The 23,240-nt window shown below is 44.6% G+C and overlaps 1 protein-coding gene across 1 annotated transcript; it reads left to right on the top strand.

Moving 5' to 3' along the window:
• The first annotated feature begins 1,156 nt into the window (after nucleotides 1-1,156).
• ggh (gamma-glutamyl hydrolase (conjugase, folylpolygammaglutamyl hydrolase)) lies at nucleotides 1,157-9,039 on the top strand. The gene is made up of 9 exons (XM_034108672.2): nucleotides 1,157-1,297; nucleotides 1,455-1,563; nucleotides 1,683-1,733; nucleotides 6,685-6,769; nucleotides 6,849-6,987; nucleotides 7,407-7,513; nucleotides 7,618-7,708; nucleotides 7,804-7,938; nucleotides 8,020-9,039. The coding sequence occupies exons 1-9, from the start codon at nucleotides 1,180-1,182 to the stop codon at nucleotides 8,157-8,159; spliced, it is 975 nt and encodes a 324-aa protein (XP_033964563.1). The 5' UTR covers nucleotides 1,157-1,179; the 3' UTR covers nucleotides 8,160-9,039.
• Nucleotides 9,040-23,240: the final 14,201 nt, after the last annotated feature.

The raw sequence follows: 23,240 nt of genomic DNA, 5'->3' as shown, positions 1-23,240 counted from the left end.
CATCTCGCAAAAACAGCGCTGGAAAGAGAGAATGGAGCGAAATGAGGCATGGCTAAAATGCAGGATCTTTTTGGTATTTTGAAAAAATATATATATTTATATACTTTATATAGGTCGATACAGTAGCCCCTTTTTTTAAATAGTTTTTATAGGTGTTGCTATCTGTTTTGTGTAGCGTGGTTCTACAACAAGTCAATGCATTCATTGGGTGGTATCAGAGAGTTACACGGGTCTGTAAATGTAATGAAAACAATTGGCCACAGCAAATCATTTATATTAAACATGTAATTTTTACTTTTGAATACTTCAGTACAAAGGATGTATTGAATAATTTAAGTGATATATGTGTACACATATAAATCATTAGTCAAAACAGGGCTACATTTGATTTAATTATAAAAGGTATAATATGTGGTAAACTGAAGAGCCGTTTGGGAGCCGAAAGAGCTGGCTCTTCTTGGTGAGCCGAGCCAAATGATCCGGCTCACCAAGAAGAGCCGCAATTCCCATCACTACTCTGTGGGCAGAGCAAGTCCAAACCGGCAAAGTTCTCTTTCAACCTCGCAATGAAATCTGTCATCACATCCGTGATTTGTGTTGGGGGTGTGATGTCTTTGAGGAGCGTCGGAAAATGCATTACTCAAATCGGTCGCGAAACAAAATCAATGACTGTTGTATATACTTTATATAGGTTGATACAGTAGTCTTTGTTTACGCTTCAGAGTTGAGAGAGACATGTTTTAGAGTTGCTATCATAGGACCACCGTTAGCACCACTAGATGCACATTCAAAAAACGTGCTGCGTTGTGGTTTGGTGGTTTCTATGCAACGTGGGGTGTTGCGTTCATGGTCTGTACTAGTGTAGGAATTTGGCCACGAGAGGCTGGGCCACTCAGGAGTTGGTTCTGAGCCGCATCTGGCCCGCGGGCCGTAATTTGAATAGGCCTGCTGTAGTGTATATCATGTCACATTGGGCTGTAATGGTAAAATACTGCCCTTTCCATGTGTCGACTTTCAAATAAAGTTATAAATAGAGCCTTGGTATTTTTTTGTTTGTTTATTTGCTTGTGAAAATAAATCAGTCAACGAGGTTATTTGAGGCCAAACATGATGCTTTTATTCTGAAGGAGCTACCGTAGCCCGGAAGTGTAATTGATAACACACACAACCGCTGGCGGAATGGCGATAGTTGTGACTGCTAAAGCAGGTTTCACCTTTAGAATAATGATTTTGTCATTGTTTTTCATGTGTCTTCCGTTTTATTCTTCCGCCAAGATAAATGACAGACCCATTATTGGTAAGTTTACATACATGTTATCAACTGTTGACATTAAGTTAAGCTAACATTACGTGACCCATATTTTGAGGACATTAGCGTACGTTACTTTCGAAAGACCGTTGGAGTTGATTTTTAAATGGTCGTGTACCTAAACTTCTGTTTTTCTTCTCAAAAGGTGTCCTGGCTCAAGAAGTTTATTCTCAAAAGCCAAATCAAACTGCTTACATTGCTGCCTCGTATGTTAAGTTCCTGGAGTCCGCAGGAGCAAGGGTTGTACCCGTCATGTGAGTTATTATATTACTAATTTCATCACTTATTTTTTCATTGCGGAAAAGCTTTGCAACATCCTGTTTATACAGCATTGTGAACTGAAACCTTTAACCTTTAATGTTCTTGTCTAAAGGATTAATCAGCCAATGGAGGAGTATAAGAAGCTGTTTAACTCCATTAATGGGTAATTGTATATGTATTATAAATGATTAACAGATTTATAAGTCAACACCTGTATGCAGTGGCGAGCCATGACTTTTATACCTAGGCCCTCTGACAATAAATAAAATAAATGACAATAATTCGTATTAAATCAAATTAAGCATAATCTCAAACAACTTTTAGTGTGCTCCCTTGGTTTGCAGGGAACTAAAACATGTCTCACAGACAGGCCTCGTGGTGTCCGTAGGCTTGCCCTCACTGTCAGAGATATAGCTAAAATACTTCCAAATTTCGCTTCTGGCATCTTTTTTGTCAACAAGCCGAGGCGCAGCGGCAGTGGCAGTTGCACTCCCACTTGCAGCCATGCTTCTCGTTTTCTCACATGCTCTGGCAGCTAGCACGTACACGAGAGAGGGGAGGCACTTAGGCTGCGGCCCCACGAGGACGAAAACGGCTAAACGCATAGGATTAACGCAAACGCAATCGCAAACGGCTTCCGTCCACATGCAATAATTATCCGGATAGTGTCTGCCCACACGAGACCGCTCCGTTTAGCTCCAACCGCTGGAGAAGCTGCAGTACATATGCAGGAGCCTCTACGTGGCGCTGTAACTTCCTCCACAAAAGCAGCGAAGAAGCATGGTTGTCATGGTTGCCCTTCTGTTTATTCTCCGCGGTGGGGGCCGAGGGAACCGGGCAGAGTTTTTCGCCAGTCAGCGTGTATTAAAGTTGAAATCTTCCGGACAAAATTATAAAAGTGCCGGTCAAAGGTCTTCTTTGTTATTTATTGAGCTTTAAAACAAATGAATAACGACTCTATATAATATAATGATAAAATACACGGAGCCTCTCTTTTTCCTCCTTCTCTTCGGACAGCGTCAGTGTCTGTCTCATGCAGCAGCTGATCCAGTAATGAGTGACCCGGCCAACAGTAAAAAATAAACATATTTATAACTAGTTTAGGGAGTTTGAGAGGTAATTAAAATAGCTAAGGGTGATGATCTGACTTGAAGTGTGTGTTTTGCTGCAGCGGGAGGAGCTGCAGGTGGGCAGAGCTGCGTGTCTCCGTCCTGTCAGATTAGACTTCACTCGCGAGAGAAAGATAAATAATCTGAATTCAGGATGCAGTTTACTTTGACGTGGGGGTGAGCAGCAGAGGTGGGGAGAGGCGGGGCTATTGCCTCATCATTATTGCTGTAGATGTTGCACAAACAACTGTAGCATGGTCAATAGCGTCCGGAGCACGATAGCAACTCTGCGATCCGCCATTGTTGTTGTTGTTGGTGGCGAAACACTTCAGCACTGGCGCGGGGTAAGCGGAGGTGAGCAGAAGAGGTGGGGAGAGGCGGGGCTATTGCGCAATCACTATCAGTGATCTGAAAATGTCCGTATAGGGCGCACACACGGAGCTGTTTGACCCCCCAGAGAGTGGCGTATGCATTTCTATCCACCTTGGGACCCATTGTCGTTTCCTCAGTCGTTTAGTGCCATATTCGGTCGTCCTCGTGTGGCCGAAGGGTCTATATGACACTAAACAGTAACGCAAACGACCGAATTCGTCCTCGTGGGGCCGCAGCCTTAGAGCTTGCTTGAGAGGGGAGGAACTGCAGGCACGGCTGCAGTGCAGGGAGTGGAAGCAGAGCGCTGAACACACACAGCTCTTATTAAAACAGCTCTTTCTCACCGGAGTACTTTTCCCCGTCATTCTTAAAGTACCAATACTAATGAAATGGAGGAATCGTAACGTTTTTAACGGCAGGGTATCGCGATACCTTTCAAGTATCGGTACACTGTGCAACACTAATTTATATAAACACCTATCATGACAGGGCACCCACAGCCAAGTAACAATTACAAATGAATTAAGTCGGCACGGAGGCCCACATTGAAAATGACTTGGGCCTACCTTTGATGATCAAATTACTTAAACACAAAGTCCAAACTCCTGACCTTTTGGAAGAAGTACTTGGTGGCGGGGTCATGCAGCTGATCCTTTGCCACTCCAATTTATCATTGTAACTCAATCTTGAAAATGACTCGGTTAATAATTTCTGCTCACATGCATATAATTTCTCTATAACACACATGCCTAAACTTCACAGCGGGCGGAACTTGTCATAAAGTCCGCGAAAATAAAGCCCACCCATTTAGAGGGAAGATATGATTGGTCAATTGTACTGTCATTTGACATTACTCTCTCGTTGAGTTACTATAGCGGTAGGCCTGTCACAATAATTAATTTTGAGCACACATTGTCTCACAAGCAAAAAAAAACTCCTTAAATCAACAGTCAAGTGTACAGTCCACTGTCACTGGTCTTACGATTCGATTCGATTACGATGATCCTGTCAACGATTCGATTCAATTCGATATCCCGATGCATCACGATTCATACCAATGCGTTGCATCCTCAATTTTCTATATTACTGCACATGGCTTATTTTTCATCAATGCATACATGCAGTAAATACATATGAACTCTCTTTTTATTATTTAGAAAGTGCTTCAGAAATCAATAACATATATGTCTTGACATTAATTTATAAACCAAAATAAATGAATTGTCTAGGTCTAGCCTCCCTATATCTGTGTGTGAAGTTGTTCCATCCTCAAAAACAAACAAATAATGCTTCTGCAGTCTAGCTGCAGCTTCTAGCAACGGTCTTCTATTAAAAAAAGGACACTGAATGTCCTGAATGTGGCATCACACACAGGACTTGAGTCTGAACCTATGGTCTGAACACAGCAGACAACAGGAGTATTTACAATAGCATATACAAATAAAAATACTGCATGTGGGTGCACACTTACATTCTCTGTTTTACTGTTGCATAAATCCCATGAATGTATGAGATTAAATTAGCTTCATTATATCTCAGTGATTAAGTGAATAATAAAGTTTCTATCAGCCTGTCACTCATTATTTTCAGGGAGGGGGCGGGGTTTGGAGGAACGGAGAGGAGACGGTGATCGTGGAAGCTTTTTTCCTCCTGCCTTCACAAACTTTACACACGTATATATCGTCTGAAAATTGCTAGAGGACATTCATACTTTGCAATCCAAGACTTAATTAAATCCACCAAAAACCTGACATGGTTGTAATGCGATTATTTTTGAAAAACATAAATCCCTGTGCCGCAGCGACACGGAGTGATTCAGAGCGGGTCCTTCTGCTGTTGGTTCTGGACTGGTGTTCTTGTGTTGGTGGATAAAGCAGACTGCTCCGTGTTTGATGTTGCTGTGCCGCTGTCACGTCTGTTCCCTGATCTCTGCGTCATTGACCAATTTGATATTAAAGTGACAGAAAAAAAAACGTTATAGTAAAGCCGCGGCCGTTAAATCAGGAAGCAACGTTACTACGCTATAACCGATTATCTTCCATCACTGCATCGATACCGAATCGTCCACGTCCGCATCGCAATGCATCGTAGAAACGATTATTTTCAACACCCCTACTGTCCATACAAAGACCCAGATGCCTCAACAGGCCATATCGAAATCTGTTTTTCAAAGTTTTCGAACAAGGAACACCAACCTTCATTTCATTTCAAGCCTTTATTTATCCAGGTGTATCCCTTGAGATCATTGATCTCTTTTTCAAGGGAGACCTGCTCAAGTAGACATGTTTGCATTGTCGGGCAAATGCATCTTTGATAAACTGTCGGGAAGGTGGGGGCTCTCCATCTCCAGCTGCCGTGTTTGCTACCAGCTGGGAAAACGGAATGGGGTGGTTGTGTTTTAGGTGTAGTTTAAAATGCGTGGTATATCAAGTCCGTAGTTTCGCCTCGTTGATTTGGCTTGAATCCAAAATACTGCCACACCGGAGAATCGAGATGTGTAGTTTTGTAACCTATTCCATTTCACTTTAAATTCTTGTCGCTATATTATTAATTTGGCTGCTGCACGTGCACACGGGGTGTCCTGACCTGGTTTTGTGTCAGCCCCACCCCTCACAGCGCGCCTGGCCGGCAGCCACAGCGCACTGTGCCTGGCAGCCACAGCGCGCCTGGCTAAAATGCTGGTCACATCCTTATGTAAACGGAAATGTATCGACCATTTTTATTTATCGTACGATAAGTACATTTATTGATTATCGCGACAGTCCTATATAGCGGGCCCTCTGTGAATTTACAGCAGGACCACCAATCAGCTCCTGTCTTCACCTCGCAGAGACGAGCTTCTTTCATGTAACCCTTCACATTCCAACAGAAACTGAACAGGCAGATTCAAAGGATTTATTTCTTTGGAAAATGTTATTTTAAATACAATTAAATCAAGTTTTTTTATATTTTCAAATATTATGTTTTAGAGGGCGCTGACGGCTCGCCACTGCCTGTATGTTTGTTAGGGAAGTAATCTACTATCAAAACATTTAATTATTTTGTTTATTAGATGTCTAATAGGCAAAATAGGGTTGAATTTGGTTGAAAAGTAAAAGATGAAATCTATATCACACATGGCCCTATATATTTAAATTAAGATAAGTAAACGTCTAAGTTATGATACAGACTTCCAATAAACTATCACTTTTTAGCCAACATTAACCAGATTCTAGCCTTGCTGTTATGTTCATTCAATAAAAAAATGAACTTCATGTTTAGTGCGATTAGCTCTACCTAGGTTACACGCTTAAACCACGCTCACATGCATCACAATCATATAGTTATGACTGATGCATGTTCAGAATCTACTGTACATCTTTACAATAGCAGATACATAGCATTATGTCAAATACAACTTTCAAACAAAAACATTTAAACAAAAAGAAATGGTACATTTTATATATATACACATAGTCATATGAAAAAGTATATAACATTTAATGGCAATGAAGATATACAAATTAGATTTATAGTATACCTACATATTAGGTGCAATTATAGGATGTGGAAAGCAGTAAACTCACAAAGCAAATGACACACATTTACGTCAAAATATTTTTGTCATTGAGAGTGTTGTGTCTCTGTTACCAGGATCCTTTACCCAGGCGGAGGTGTCAGCATTATTTCATCCGTTTATGAAAGAGCTGCAAAAATCTTTTATGAGCTTGCTATTGAGGTAAAGAGTTAAAACACTAGTTACTATGTTTGAATATATCGATGCTGGAATATGATGCAAACTGTGTGTGATTTTTCAGGCAAACAGCCGAGGCGACTACTTTCCTGTGTGGGGCACCTGTCTTGGATTTGAGCAACTGATGTATTTGACAAGTGAAAAAACAATACTGTCGCAAACAAATACAAGCGGTGTGGCATTGCCTCTGAACTTCACTAATGGTATGGCTTTGTCTTGATGTAACATTGATTACTAGAGAAGTACGTACATGGAACCATAAGATAGACCTAATCCTTATAATAATAAATATGAACATAATATCCATAATTGTAACTCCTTAATGAGTTATCAGAACATAACAGTTAGATTGGCAATGTTCTGAAGTAGTTCAAGAGAATTGTTTGCTTTGTGTAGTGTTAATATTAAGTTATTTTGTGGTTTAGCAATATAATATTAACATATATTTGCTATTGCTATTTACTATCAATTACAGTATGTTAATACATTTTCATGCCAAAGTTGTAGCAGAGGTAACATTGTTTACAGGAAAACAATGGAGCTTCTTTACATTAACGCTTTAAATATCTTATGAAGTGTGTTTTGTATTAGTAATAATCATAATATTATGATCCATTTTCAGAAATCAAAGACAGTAAGATGTTTAAAGACTTCCCAGCTGAACTCATTGAAGATCTGGCCACTGAGGCTCTGACAGAAAACTCTCACAAGTGGAGTTTGGCAGTGTTGGTATGGTTTTCCCCCATTTATTCTCATAACATAGAAAGCACGGAAATAAAATGCTAGCTGTTGTTTACTTGAGTGCATTGTAAGTAACCTTGTTTTTTTTCCAGACTCATAACTCAAATGAGGAGCTGAACATGTTTTACAAAGTTCTATCCACAAATACGGATGGAAAAGTGGAGTTTGTATCAACTGTAGAAGGTAGTTACAATGCAGATTCACTTTAATGATTTACAGCAAATAACCCCAGCGTGACATTTTTAATAAGTACTTTTTCTTCCCTTTCAACTTGGCAGCATACGATTACCCAATTTATGGGACACAGTGGCATCCAGAGAAAAATGCATTTGAATGGACAAGTCCTTATATTCCACACTCTCCATCAGCAATCAAGACCACCTTCTACCTGGCACAATTCTTTGTCAGTGAAGGTATGAACATATTATCTTTCTGGTTCCTTAATGACATAGTCAGTAGCTGCATTATGTTAATCTTGTTTTCTCTCCTTATAGCCAGGAAGAACTTTCACAAATTTGAATCTGAGGACGAAGAGAGCAAAGCGTTGATATACAACTACAATCCTGTTTTCACTGGGCCCAAAAGTGGCTTCGAGCAAATCTATTTTTTCAGATTTTTTACTCTCGATATATAACATTGCAATATATTTATGTTAATGGTTGGTAGGATCATGCTTTGTGGATGCTGTAGCTGGTTTTACAGATGAGTAATTAAATGACAGACATTACAAAAAGGGGCCTTTTATATAATCTTTTAATAACTTCATGACGTTTACTTTCTATTTTTTGGTAAGATGTACTATTATCTCCAAATGATGTTGTAATTTACTCCTTTTACGCTACAGTACCAGTCTGACAGAAAGACAGCTACCTACCTAATAGCAATAATTAAACTGTGCTGAAAAGAGAGTAAATGCTGGACTCACATTTGACGAATCACTGGAAACATGCCTTCAAATTAATGTTGATGTTGCTGTCTGTCTGCTGCACCTGTACATAGGAAATTGTTGGAAACATTTTGTAGTGTCCCTTCAAATATGTTAAGTTTTGTCATGTTTGTGATTGTCATGTTCATGTTAGTTTAGTTTATGTTCCATTTCCTGTTTTATTTTGTACCCACCATAGCCTCATCTCAATACCCCTCCTCGACTCCTCCTTTCCCTCACTCGCGTCCCTTCCTTGCGTCTTAGCTCCGCCTCCGTAAAATGCGAGCGAGAGACACGAGGACAGAGGAGTCCTCAGGTATTAATTGGGATGTCCTCGTTCACTCAAAAGTCACTTTTAAACGACGTCTGTTAATGATGACATGTGCACAGCTGTATCCCCTCTCATCGGGCTTAACTGAATAACCCCTTAGAACCGGCCCATTTGTTGTTAAATATTTATTTAAATGATGAATCTTTCTCTTGTTAGTCAAGGAATTCAATGTATGATGGTTGGTCCTGCTTTTGTGTTCCGTTTTGGTGTAAAATGTAGCCTACATTTAAATAAAAATATAATTATAGTAATGTGAAAGCCTTTACTCTGAAAATGTGTGTCCTGTTGATCCCCACATTCACCACAAACCCACATTCAGGACTGTGAATTTTAAATAATTGAACTGAATATCTTAACACAAAACAATACAAATAATTGTTATTTAGGGCCTGAGCACGAAGTGCAAAGACCTATTGAAATCCATGGAATTATTATTCTTATTAGGGCCTGAGCACGAAGTGCAAAGACCTATTGAAATCCATGGAATTCTTATTCTTATTAGGGCCTGAGCATGAAGTGCAAACAGTATTATTCTTATTTTACCGGTTCTGCACTTTTGACCTGTTTTTGAGGGGGTTACGACACTATTCATGTAGCGACATTTGGCAACGCCGCCAGGACGGGTGAAAATGTTGACATTCTGGATTCGATGGGTGAAAAATGTCAAACTTGCTCTCTAGCGCCACCTGTGAACATTCAGTTTTTCGAACAAATTTACAAAGTCCCAGCGTAACTCTGACGGACCTGAAATTTTGCACACTTATCCGGGTGCAGCGCTTTACATATTATCTCAAAATCCCGAAGCTCCGCCTACTTTGATTTTTTTTAATTAGCATAATGTGAAAAACTGAAATATTAACTGAAATTCCAATTTCTTGATTTTCCACACCAAACTTAGTGCACAGCATCAGTGGAGGGTCAGACACATTACCGTAGAAAATGAGCACGAGGTGTGGAAAAATGTGGCCGACATCAATCAAAACGTATTAGCAAAAAGGTGTGGCCTAGACATAAATGCTCACAATTCATCCGAAATGTATCCAAATATCACAGATTTCGGTGGATAGGTTCAGTTTGTCTTGGGGAATAGGCATAACAAATATTTTTAATTTCGGACAATAGGGGGTGCCAAAAACACAACTAATTTATATCTCAAGAACCAATGGACTAAAAAAATATATGTTGCCATAGACATACTGGCAGGGTGAGTATAAACTGAGTTCAATCAGGAGAGACGTGATGTATGTAATACATGTTTATTATCCGTCACATTATATAAATGAAACATAATGATAGTTTATAACAAAAGAACGAAATGGCGTTTGGCGATTAGGCCCAGGTTTTGTAGGATATCATTCGGGAAGGGAAAGAACCTTTCCGATGAACCCCCCCGGGTCTAGACACTGGTGGTGGTGATAAGTGGTTAGGTCCGGTTGGAAGGGAGAAGGTTAAACTTGGTCCTGAGTTCAAACAATCAATCAATGTTTAGTCATATAGCCCGATATCACGAATGTTACATTTGTCTCAGTGGTCTTCACAGTGTGTACAGAATATCAGTATGACACCCTCTGTCCTTAGACCCTCACATCGTACAAGGAAAAACTTCCGAAGAAAACCCAGTTTAAAGGGAAAAATGGGAGAAACCTCGGGGAGAGCAACAGAGGAGGGATCCCTCTCCCAGGACGGACAGACGTGCAATAGATGCCGTGTGTAAATTGAAAAGATAATACATTTGCAACATAGGTAGTCCAAAAGTTTGGAAATGCATGTGTGTGCATGCATGGAGTTGAAACCAGGAGGCGAAGGGGTGGAGGAGGGTTGCGCGTTGACACCTGAAAGACAGCTGGTAGAAAAGGGGAGAGCATATATAGAGGGATTAACAGGTGCGATGATTAGGCTTGTGAATGGAGGGAAGTGATAGGTTGGCTAAGGAGTGGCGCTCTCTCTCATCTAGTGAAAGGAGCGAGTATTGCCATGACGTGCAATACGGAGTGATGGGTCTTCCTGTCTGAACTTGCGCTGAGCTTCATTTCTATTTCGTCCCTAATAACCGCCAGAGGCGGTGCTTATAGCACTGGATATGTCCATCGCATGCATGCGCAGTTCGAGTACCAATAACATTATTGTAGCCTACAGCGTTCAGGTTTGAACGTTTGATCTGAGGGATTTCTCTGCAAGCAGCTGGCCGCGTGCAGCTTCGCGACTGACAGTCGGAGCTACGGGTTGTTAACGCGTCCTCCAGGAGCTGTGGCCGGCTGTGCAGAGCCTCGACGGACAGGTTTGTGTCAACTTGTTGCTGGTGATGGCTGTGTTCCCGCACCCTCTCCCAGCTAAGTTGTCCTGTTTGCTGTCTTATTTATTGTTTGGCTTAGACTTTCTGGTGACGACAGTGTTCCCGCTTCCTCTCCCATAAAGTTGCCCTTATTATGCTCTTTTGAGAGTTCTGCTTGTGGCGTTGTCCCCGAGCTATCATTAGCATTTGAGTCCCAGCTTTAGCTGCGTCTCTCATGCGGCTTTCACACCAGCGCTTTTCAGTTTCTAGCTCCGAGCGGGAGCTTTTCTGGTTCAGCTCCGGTTTCCCTTTTCAGCTCCCGCTCTGTGCACACCGCCCACTGGCGCCCCAGAGCTGCCCTTGCTGCGTCATGACGTCACCGTTTACATCGCTGATTTGCCCCCCAAGGGCAGCCATTACGGCAGCTCACAACAACAACAACAACTGCGTCGGGTCGATGATCATGTTGCTTTTAATCACACGAAGCCAGAATAAATTGAATAACGACTTCTCCAACCTTATACTTTTCTCCAGAGTGCCGTGGTTCATTGTTTATTAATGTGTTTCTGCAGCATTTACCGACCGCTGCAGTGCTGGCTGCTCTTCCACGGGAGTGTATTCTCCCGTTAGCTCCCGGTTAGCTCACACTGCAGCGGCCGCTCTAAAGTATTCACTATCCGACTCACACAAGCAGCTGATGCATATCCCCAGTTCCCCTTAGCCTAAGTGAATGTGTGTCAGTCTGAATTGACACTGTTTGGTATCACAACGCTGTTATGAAAGTTTCTCTGGTATAAAACGGGTGATGTTAGCATAGCAACCGAAGCTAAACTGACTACTTGCATCCGATAGCTGCAATAATACAAAACAACAGGTCTGCCTCTCTCCACAATGATCGATAACAGCGAACGGATGGTCAAAGTAAGGCACAAATAAACAGAATCACACGAAACCTGGTTAATGTTGCCTGACTTTATAAAGTGTGTTTATAGGCACTACTGCTTGTAGGCAGGCATAACAGTCGACCCATGGGAGGTGGGTTTAGTTTCCTGCACGCCTCGACGTAAGAGAGACGTAAGCGACGTCACCTCTTAGCTCCAAAGCTCTTGCCTCTGGACCGACAATTTTTTGGAGCTGGAAATGAAGCGGATTCCGGAGCTAAGAGCCGGCGCAGCTCCGGTGTGAACTGGAAAACCCGGCGCTTTTCAGGCTCTAGCTCCGAGCCGGAGCTGAAAAGGCGCTGGTGTGAAAGGGGCATCATTCAATGGTATGGAAAGCCAAGTGTGCCATAATTTGCCCGTTTTTTGTTTAGATGCAGAGAGTAAGGTAAGTACTGGCCATAGTTACTACTGTAACTACGGTCCTATGTAAGCACTGGCTATGGTTACTACTGTGACCATGGCCTGCGTTTTATGCGGGATGTTCTATTCCATAGAAGCTAATTATCTGGTCTTAACATTGTGTTTTGACTTGGTTGCTTGATTGTTAGCAGCAGCCGCTTGGCTAACACCTTGCATGTACTGTTAAGCTTCATTATTTAACTCAGCCGGTGAGGGCAGTGCTCTCGCTCCCGGTAACTTATGGTTTTGATTGCAGTAGCGCTATATCATGGTATTTACTGCTCCTAGTACTAGACTCTAGTCTACTACCACTGTACTAGGATGATATGCAGAGAACAATCTTCACTGTGTGTGCTGTGTGCTCTGCATGTGTGGCCATTAAAGAGGATTTCATCCTCCCAATATTATATTATCTAGGCTGCAGCCGTTGACTGACACTTTTAGAAGCCGGCCACAGTTACTACTGTAACTATGGTTCTAAGCCGCGTAAGTACTGGCCATAGTTACTACTGTAACTACGGTTCCAAGCTGCGTAAGTACTGACCACATTTACTACTGTAACTACGGCTCTGAGCCGCGTAAGTACTGGCCATAGTTACTACTGTAACTATGGTTCTATGCTGTGTAAGTATTGGCCAGAGTTACTACTGTAACTACGGTTCTAAGCCGTGTAAGTACTGGCCATAGTTACTACTGTAACTACGGGTCTAAGCCATGTAAATACTGGCCATAGTTACTACTGTAACTACGGTTCTATGCCGGGTAAGCACTGGCCATGGTTACTGCTGTAACTACGGCGCTGTGCTGTTCTCTTCTTTAGAAGCTAGTTGTCTGGTCTTAAACATTTGTGTTGACTAGGGGTGCAACAACTAATCGACTTAATTGATTAAAATCGATTACCAAATTAGTTGCCAACTAATTCAGTCGTCGATTCGTTGGTGACGTCATCACGTGTGTTTTACGCCCCGTTAAGCTTTAACTTTATTGGTCTTTGTATCGGTACTGGAGACATTTAAAAAATATATGTCATGTATTATTGCTACAAAGACATTATATCGCAGTCTTAGTGTCGCCAACTAGTTTCTAATATGAAAAAAGACAAACAAATGCGTCTATGATGTATTTTCGATCTTTCTCTCCCCCGCCTGCTTGCGAGGGGGCGGGACAGTTTACACACGGGCAGCAGCAACATGCAGCAACACACACACGTGGGAGATGGCGGAGAGAACGCGCTCCGAGGTGGTTAAACTTTACCCGTCTCGATGTGGAGAATGCTCGTTACCAAAAGTGGAATAAGAGTTTAGCATGTAAGGGCGGTAACACGAGCTATTTGTCTAAACATTTAGCAAAAGTGCTCCACATCCAGACGGAGGAATGCACCGGGTTCGACTGTCTTTCTAGTAGCTCTGTAGCCCCGTCCAAGAGTAACGTTTTCACGTCAGGTGTTATGTATGCTAGCAGCAACACACGGAGCTAACTACATTATACAAACATAATGATTAGAGGTAACAGAGTTATTTGCGGACTTTTGGTGACAGAGCCTTCAGTGTGGCATCCCCCACCCTCTGGAACTCTCTCCCCCCCGAAATCCGCAGCGCCCCAACCCTGGACATTTTCAAAAAAGCCCTCAAAACGCACCTTTTTACCAAGGCTTTCCCCACTGTATAGTTAGTTTAATATGTTTATTTTTTCCGCTACTTCCCCCCCCCCCCACCCCCTTAACCTGTCTGCTTTTTTTCCCCTACTCCCCCCCCCCCCCCTACCCGACTTGTAAAGCAACCTTGGGTTTCCTGAAAGGCGCTATAAAAATATTATATATTATTATTATTATTATTTAGTTTGTTAAAGTTTCAGCTATTCTGTTTACAGTTCTGTCATCAGATTATCTAATACGATTTGTTAAAACACTGTTGTTTCTTTTGATGTGAAATATTATTTATTTAATTTGAATAAAAAGCAATGTTAGTTTTGTTCACAATTTAAGTTATTTCAATAATATATGTATTTTGGAATCAAGTATTCATCTTTATTGTCTTCATTGCTAGTTTCCACATGCCTAAAACAACCTCAAGCTAAATCTAAAAGTTGATGGCTAAATAAGAGCGTTTGAGAAATTGTGCAAGGCATACAGTAATAGTCCGAATAGTCGATTAATCGTTTCATTAATCGATAGATTAATCGATTATCAAATTAGTCGTTTGTTGCAGCCCTAGTGTTGACTTGATCTCGCTTGATTGTTAGCAGCAGCCGCTTGGCTAACGTCTTGCGTGTACTGTTAAGCTTCATTATTAACTCAGCTGGTGAAGGCAGTGCTCTCGCTCCCTCTCCCGGTAACGTATTGTTTTGATTGTTAGCAGCAGCCGCTTGGCTAACATCTTGCATGTTTTGTTAAAGCTTCTTTATTCACCGAGCGTCCACACTACAGCTCCAAAAATAGCTTGGAGCTGGGCGTGTCTGGAGCTTGGGGATTTTATTCAAGCAACACGGCCAACAACCAATCACATGAATCTCCCGCCCCTGATATACAAAGCAAAAAACCCCGGGGATTGTATGGGAGCAATATATATATAAACTCCCCAAACAGGCGAAAACCTACCAGTTTCCCCCACTGTCTCTGCCACCTCCCTCCATGCCTGGTTCCTCCGGTTTGTATCCCGGTAGGTGAAGAGGGTCTGGTCATACAAAACCGGGTGATTTGCTACGGCGATAGTTAGTTTCTCCTCCGACTTTTTTTGAAATATAGAAATGAACGGCGGGATATCTCTCCCAGCTTAGACGCGGTTTGATTGGCTACGGCTTCAGCTGTCAGATTTTGGGAAACGGGATTTGATTGGCTGGCGCTGGCTACTCCGGCGTCTCAGGCGACAGAAGTTGAACATTGTTCAACTTCTGTCGCCTGAGACGCCTGAGATGGACCACTCTGCTACCCACAATTCAGTTCGGCGAAAAAGCGCGGCTACGTGACGTCACCCCATTGAAAGTGAATGGGCAGATTAGAGCAGATTGGAGCTTTCGACGCTGTCGACGCTGTAGTGTAGACGGGCCGTTAAACTCAGCTGGTGAAGGCAGTGCTCTCGCTCCCGCTCCCGGTAAACTTATTGTTTTGATTGTTAGCAGCAGCCGCTTGGCTAACATCTTGCATGTTTTGTTAAAGCTTCTTTATTTAAACTCAGCTGGTGAAGGCAGTGCTCTCGCTCCCGCTCCCTGTAAAGTATTGCTCTGATTGTTAGCAGCGGCCGCTTGGCTAACATCTGGCGTGGCTGCCCCGTTAAGCTTCTTTATTTAATCCAGCTAGGTGAAGGCAGTGCTCTCGCTCCCGCTCCCTCTGCCGGTAACGTGGGTGTAGTTACATCCCTCTTTGTTTTCGGCGAGTAGGAGCATTGCTCTACTCTTTCCGTTCAGCAGGTAGCTGGGGAAGGCTGTGTTCTCGCGCCCACTCCCGGTAGACGTGTTGCTTGATTCTAGCAGCAGCTGCCCGGCTAAGCTGTCCTGTTAAGCTTCTTTATTTAATCCAGCTAGGTAAAGGCAGTGCTCTCGCTCCCGCTCCCTCTGCCGGTAACGTGGGTGTAGTCACATCCCTCTCTGTGTTCGGCGAGTAGGAGCATTGCTCTACTCTTTCCATTCAGCAGGTAGCCGGTGAAGGCTGTGTTCTCGCACCCGCTCCCGGGTACGCTGCACCTGGCATTCGTTATGAACTCAACCAGTGAAGGCAGTGTTCTCGCCCCCGTTCCTGGTAGACGTGTTACTTGATTCTAGCAGCAGCCGCCCGGCTAAACTGTCCTATTAAACATCTTTATTTAATCCAGATAGGTGAAGGCAGTGCTCTCGCTCCCGCTCCCTCTGCCGGTAACGTGGGTGTAGTTACATCCCTCTTTGTTTTCGGCGAGTAGGAGCATTGCTCTACTCTTTCCGTTCAGCAGGTAGCTGGGGAAGGCTGTGTTCTCGCGCCCACTCCCGGCTACGCTGCATCCGGCTACCTATAGACTGGCTCATTCATGTTGCCTGTATGGCTTCTCTTGAGCCCAAGGACGGCCATGACCACTGCCCCCCTCTGCCTTGGCCTCGAGCATTTGAGGGAGGGTCTCACGCAAAGCGCCTGCATGAGCTGTAGATTCATGCCTCGGGCGCTCAGAGTGGCTAGAGTCGCAGAGGTGGCACCTCTCCTCGTCACAACTTCCTCCAGCTCAGTCTGACCGTTCCCGGCAACTTGATGGAGGGATGGCTATGGGTTCACCCCCCAGGTAGAGGGCTAGAAACAGGCTGTCTTCTAAGGTGGGTCGGTTAGCTGCCGTCATGGAGCAGACGAAGTTGCTCCTGTTGGCCCTTCAGCCAGGGGCCGGTGCGGGGGCTACTAGCTTGCCGCCTGGCCCTCCTTCGGTTGCCACACCCCTACTCGAGGATGCCATGTCGCTAGCGGCTCCGGACAAACCTCTTCTATGAAGGGGGGGAGCGGAGCCCAGCTCACCCCCGAGGAAGCTTCCCACTCCTCTGCTCAGAGCTCTCTGCAGAGCACGGAGGACGCCTTCATGGCGGCCATTATTCGTGCAGCCTTGTTACGCTTGCAGCTTCAGGTTCCGCAGGCCGACTCGGCTCAGGCTAGCGCCTTTTTCTGGCATAACCCTGCCCCTTTTCACTCCCACTGTTCCTCCTTCAGAGGAGTACCTGAGGGACCTCCATGCAGGCTGGAGAGACACCAGGGCCCTCTCCCACTGCTGCCAGGCAGGATCCGGCGAGGGTGGGGCTGGGTCGCTTGCCATCCATTGAGCCTGCCATCGCCTCCCCGATTCGGGCTCCTGATGCCAGGTGCCCTCGGCCTCAGTGCAGGGTCACAAACGAGCTGCTCTGTAGGGCCTACGACACAGCGGCACGCATCTGATACTGGCTTTCTCTACCTCTCTGCAGCAGGCGCCGGCTGAGCCTTCTTTGCTGGGCCTCAGTGATGCATCACTGTAAGCCTTTGCCCTAATGTCTAGGGAAGGGGGACGAGTTATGTCCTTATTGGTGCAGACTCGTCGCCAGGTCTGGCCTACGACCGTTGTAGGCTGCTTTCCCAGTTACAGCTCAGTTACTGGGCTGTCTGTACTTCCGACCCTTGGGTGGTTTCCACCTTAACCCAGGGGTACGAACTGCAGTTCCGGCCCCTAGCCTTCGGCCGGGCCAAAATGACAGTCGTCAGCGATCCGGCAGAGGCCCTAGCTCTGGCCCAAGAGTTGTCCGTCCTTCTGTCCAAGGACGCAATCGAGCCAGTAGACCCTCTGCTTAGCCCAGGGGGTTCTACCCGGCGTACTTTCTCGTGAGCAAGAAAGTCGGCGGATTTCGCCTGATCTTGGACCTCAGAGGAATCAACAGATTCTTGAAGGTGCTGCCACTCTATATGCTGACCACAGCACATGCACAGCCGTGGAATTGAGGGATGCCTACTTCCACGTGGGCCAGGCAACATGGTGCCTTATATTCAGTTCCTTCGGCCCTTGGGCAGGCTGCCTCTGCCATTGTGCCCTTGGGCCCGCTGGCGTTGCGCCCCATGCAGATGTGGCTGAACAGCCTTCACTTGGACGCCAAGTGGCACAGGCGCAGGGAAGTCAGGGTGTCGCAGCGTTGCCTCCACTCTCGGTCACACTGGAGGGGCCTATCTCCTGATGGGCGTGCCCATGGGCGCCATCCCATCCCGCCAGGAGACCGTCACCATAGGTGCAGGTCTCTCAGGGTGGGGTGCAGTACGGCAGGGCAGGACCGTTCAGGGTCAGTAGTCTGCCCAGGAGGGTGCACGCCATGCCAACGTGCTAGAGCTTCGGGCTGTGCAGCTTGCACTCACGCACTTTCTACCCCTACTGGGGGGCAAGAATGTGCGTGTTCCTTGGGACAGCAGGTACGCTGTGGCCCAGACAGCAGTCCTTTCTAGACAGTGGGCGTTCTCACTCCACCTTGAAGGTCTATACGGCTGCTATATCTGCCCGTCATGTGGGAGTGGACGGCGCCACAGTGGGGCACCACAGGTTATTGTCCCTCTTCCTGAGAGGGGCTTTATGGCTGCGTCCGCCTAGCACCCCGAGGGCTCCAGCTTGGGACTTGCCCCTAGTGCTGAATGCCCTGTCATCTCCTCCCTTCGAGCCCCGAGCCCAGGTGGAGCTTAAGTGGCTGACCCTGAAGGCAGCATTTCTGCTGGCCATGACCTCAGAGAAACGAGTTGGAGAGCTACATGCCCTCTCTGTGAGTGATACATGCCTGAGGTGGAACTCCGATGGCTCGGGTGTTGCCCTCTGGCCAAACGTGGCATTCCTGCCCAAAGTGCTTCCACTAGCCCACTCCAATCGGCCTATCCAGCTGGCGCACTTTAATGTCCCACAGGAGAACGGCACAACTGAGTTGCTGTGCCCTGTGCGTGCCCTAGAGGCGTATATTGGTGCTACGGCCTATATACGACAGTCAGAGCAGCTCTTCATCTGCCATGGCGGCACGAGAAGGGGCTGTGCTCTCTCAAAACAGCGGCTGTCCCACTGGGTTGTGGATACAATCACACATGCCTATGGGGCCAGTGACCGCCCCCCGCCATCAGGGGTGAGATGTCACTCTACAAGGAGCATCTCAACGTCTTGGGCTGCCCTGAGAGGGGTGTCCGTGGAGACTATCTGCGCTGCGGCGTCGTGGTCATCGTCTGGCACATTCTCCAGGTTCTACCGGGTCAATGTCGCCACTCCCCATCCTTTGGGCGTGGTCCTGTTGCCGAGCTCCGCTGCTTCCAGCTAGGTAAGCAAGTGTTCGGATTCTTCATGACGTGGTTGGTATAGTCATCCAGTGCTATAAGCACCGCCTCTGGCGGTCATTAGGGACGAAATAGAACGATAGTTACGGCTGTAACTACGGTCTATGAGTCCCGGATGACCGCCAGAGTTTTCCGGTCACTCAGAATTCTTCTGTGCTCACGAGAACATTCTGGGAACCGATCCACTAATGACGCCGGCCTATGTAGCCGTAGTCACGTGGGTCACAGGTGACTTTGTTGTTATTGGTACTCGAACTGCGCATGGGTGCGATGGACATATCCAGTGCTATAAGCACCGCCTCTGGCGGTCATCCGGGACTCATAGGACCGTAGTTACAGCCGTAACTATCGATTTAAAGGGTCGCAACCAATGAAAAATGTGGGCGTGTCCTATTCAGTTTTTTCTCGAAATCGAAGGGTTAAAAAATGTACCGAGCCATAAGTAGGGGAAATGAGTTACGGCCTTTAAATTCGGAACACATGTCACAGCCCACAACCTTTTCCAGACTGTAGAAACAAATCGTACGTTTTAGCAAGTACGGCTTAGTAGCGCCCCCTATTGTGCGCTAGTCAAATATAGTTTCTTCGAACTACCCGAAACTTGGCACAGAGATTCCTCATGGAAATGCGGACATATTTCAAAAATGGCTTCCATTATCCCCGCCCCCCATGAAGTCGGCCATTTTGAAATATGTCCATTTTAAGCGCATTTTCGCATACTTCTCCTAGGAAAATGATCGGAAAAATTCCAAACCAAGACAAAATCTGCCCATATCCAATGTGATGCTAAATTGCGAATGAATAGTTGACTGCTCAAACGGGGAGCTCGTAAGCTAACGGAGAATGTACCAGTTTCGACGATTTTAATGTCACAAATTCGCTACAATGAGCTTCGGACGTGAAACTTGGGACACACGTCACAGCCCACGACCTTTTCCAGACTGTACAAAACAATCGTACGTCCATTAGCCCCGCTCCCCAGAAAGTTGGCCATTTTGAAAAATCGGCATTATTCATGCATTTTCAGCGCATTTTCCCAAACACCTCCTCGGGAAAAGAGCGGAAAAATTCCAGTCCAGGAAAAGTTCAGCCCATATCCAATATCATGTTGAATTGCGAATAAAATAGTTGCTAGCTCAATCGGGGCCAACGTAAGCTAACAGAGAATGTACCATTTTTGACGATTTACATGTCTCACATGACTCCAAACTACTCGCATATAGTTTTCCAGATATTCACGAAACGCTGTATACACATTGCTATTATAATGGCACACATATTTCAAATGGCTATTGATTAGCCCCGCCCCCCACAAAAATGGCAATTTCGAAAGATGGCCGATTTTCATGCCTTTTGAGCACATTTTCGCACACTGCTCTTAGGGAAATGATCGGAAAAAATCCGTTCCAGGACCAGTTCAGACCATATCCACAGCCATGCTAAATTGGGAGTAAAGACGTTGCTAGCTCAATCGGGCCGGTCGTAAGCTAACAGAGAATATACAACTTTGGACGATTTATATGTCGCACATTACTCCAAACTACTCACATATGGTTGTTCCAATATGCAACAAACGTTGTATACACATTGCTCTTATCATTGCGGACATCTTTCACATTGCCTTCCATTTGGCCGGGCCCTCAGAAAGTCAGCCAATTTGAAAAATGTGAAGTTTTCATGCCTTTTCTGCACATTTCTGCTAAGGCCTCCTAGGCAAATGACCGGGAAAATTCCATTCCAGGACAAGTTCAACCCATATCCAATGCGATGCTACATAGCGAAGGAGTAGTCAGTCGCTCAAACGGGGAGCTCACAGCCTAGAATGTACAATTTCCCAACATTTAGATGTCAGATAAGCTACTCTGCCTTCCACATCATCTGTCTCTCACACACACACACACACACACACACACACACACACACACACACACACACACACACACACACACACACACACACACACACACACACACACACACACACACACACACACACACACACACACACACACACACACACACACACACACACACACACACACACACACACACACACACACACACACACACACACACACACACACACACACACACACACACAGCTGGCAATGATGTTGAGTAAGTAATAAGCATGTTTTGTCTTGAATATATTTCAACTATATGATTATAAAATAAAATATAGTTTTTCTATTATTGAATTGATTATGATTATGATTGTCATTATTAGTCGAAGTGGTTTATTTGCATTAATTATATTTTAATGTGTTTGTGGCTAGTATTTGGCAGGAAATGCAGACGTATTCACCTATAAACGCATACTGAACGACATGCATGCACATTTACCATTTACCACACTGCATAAAAAAGTAACTGTGTTGACAATAATAATAAACAGGAATTTCATTTGCAAAGTACTTTCTTTCCAACATTTTAAATGTCACTCCTGTCTGTGGGGGAGGGGGGCTGAGGAGGGCTCATCTCACAATGTGGCTTGGGGCCCCAAGTTGGCCAGGGACGGCCCTGCATACTGTCCAGGGCTGTCCAGGGCAGGAACAAATAAAATGTATTTCCCATGAAGGCTAAAATGTGTGTATTATTTCAGTTAACAAATGTTATTGTGTATCCACTGGAAATCCACCCCTCTGGTAGGATCAGGATAATCCAGTTTTTTGGGATCAAACTGATCCCGAATCCTGTGTTTTGAAGAGTTGATCCAGATTAAAGCTTGGATTGGATTTCCTGATCTGATCGGATATCAAAGTGATCCTAATCCTGTTTTTTTGAACTCCCCAAAATCCAAATCTGATCTGATAGGGATTACAAGTTTGGAACTCCTGGGCCCTGGTGCTGTCGTTCCTAAAAATGTTCAATTCCTTATTGTTTTGTACCAGTTTTTCAAAATCAGTTCTAACTGCCGTGCCGTTTCAGGAAATGTGGCAGTACGGCTACACAATGTGTAAGAAGGTGCCAACATGTTCCTTTTTTAACTTTGATCCGGAGTGCATCTGCTGTTCTACAACTTCCCATGGTCCACTCCATACAGGTTGCAACGACTTAATCTTGTGGATTTTTACATTTACCCAATCACCTGATCCAACAGAAATATTCATCATGGACCTGGCATATGCTTCCGCCTAGGGCTGCTCGATTATGGCAAAAATCATAATCTTGTTTATTTGGGTCAATAATTGTAATTGCGATTATTAAATGTGATTATTCATTGACTTTGAAAACATCCATTTATTGGAGAAAACATTTTTGAACAGTATGTTTTGAACAGTTGATTACCCTGAACTTTAAGTATAATTCAACTGAAAAAAAAAAAAAAAATTAATAATAAAAAAATAATCGTTTTATTTCGATTACGTTGTTTTCGTAATCGTTGTAAGCCATGATCGTAATCGCGATTAATTGAGCAACCCTACTTCCGCCTCAATTTTGCTAATATCTAACATTGGTTCTCCTTTGTGAGGTGCTACATTGTGGTGGATATTGCTGAGTGGGGCAATCTCTGGCCAAATGTCTACAATCTCCACATATGAAGCAGCCACCATCCCTTCTTCCTCTTGATCATTGCTTTCCTCTCCATTGTCCCTTTTGTTGATGCTGTATGGGAGTGTATGTGCTTGCGGCTGTACTTGGGTAGGAGGATACGCAGGTGTTTGCTGTTGCTGGAATTGTGTGGGAAGATACTGCGGTGCTTGTGGCTGTACTTGGGTAGGAGGATACACAGGTGTTTGCTGTTGAAGATACTGTGGTGCTTGTGGTAGCTGGAATTGGTTTTGTGGACATTCCTTGGACCAATGTGACGTCTGACCACATGTGTAGCAGCCACCATTCTGGAAACCTCTTCCTCTGAAACTTCCTCCTCCTCGTTGTTGGTTCTTGTTACGTTCCCTTCTAAATCTAGGGGTACAAAGGGAAGTAACAACACACAAAATAACCGACCGAGAGAAAAAGGAGAGGATACTGAATACTGAAGCCACAAAGTGAGGTTTTAATTAATAAAAAAGTAGAGGCTCACCAGCCAAATTGCAAAACAAAACTGAGAACAACTTTCTTATAAAAGAAAGCGACTAAAGCAA

The sequence above is a fragment of the Pseudochaenichthys georgianus genome, chromosome 20 (assembly GCF_902827115.2).
Source record: "Pseudochaenichthys georgianus chromosome 20, fPseGeo1.2, whole genome shotgun sequence".
Lineage (NCBI taxonomy): Eukaryota > Metazoa > Chordata > Actinopteri > Perciformes > Channichthyidae > Pseudochaenichthys > Pseudochaenichthys georgianus.
Note: the sequence above shows the minus strand (reverse complement) of the source record. Positions and strands in the feature narration are given on the sequence as shown.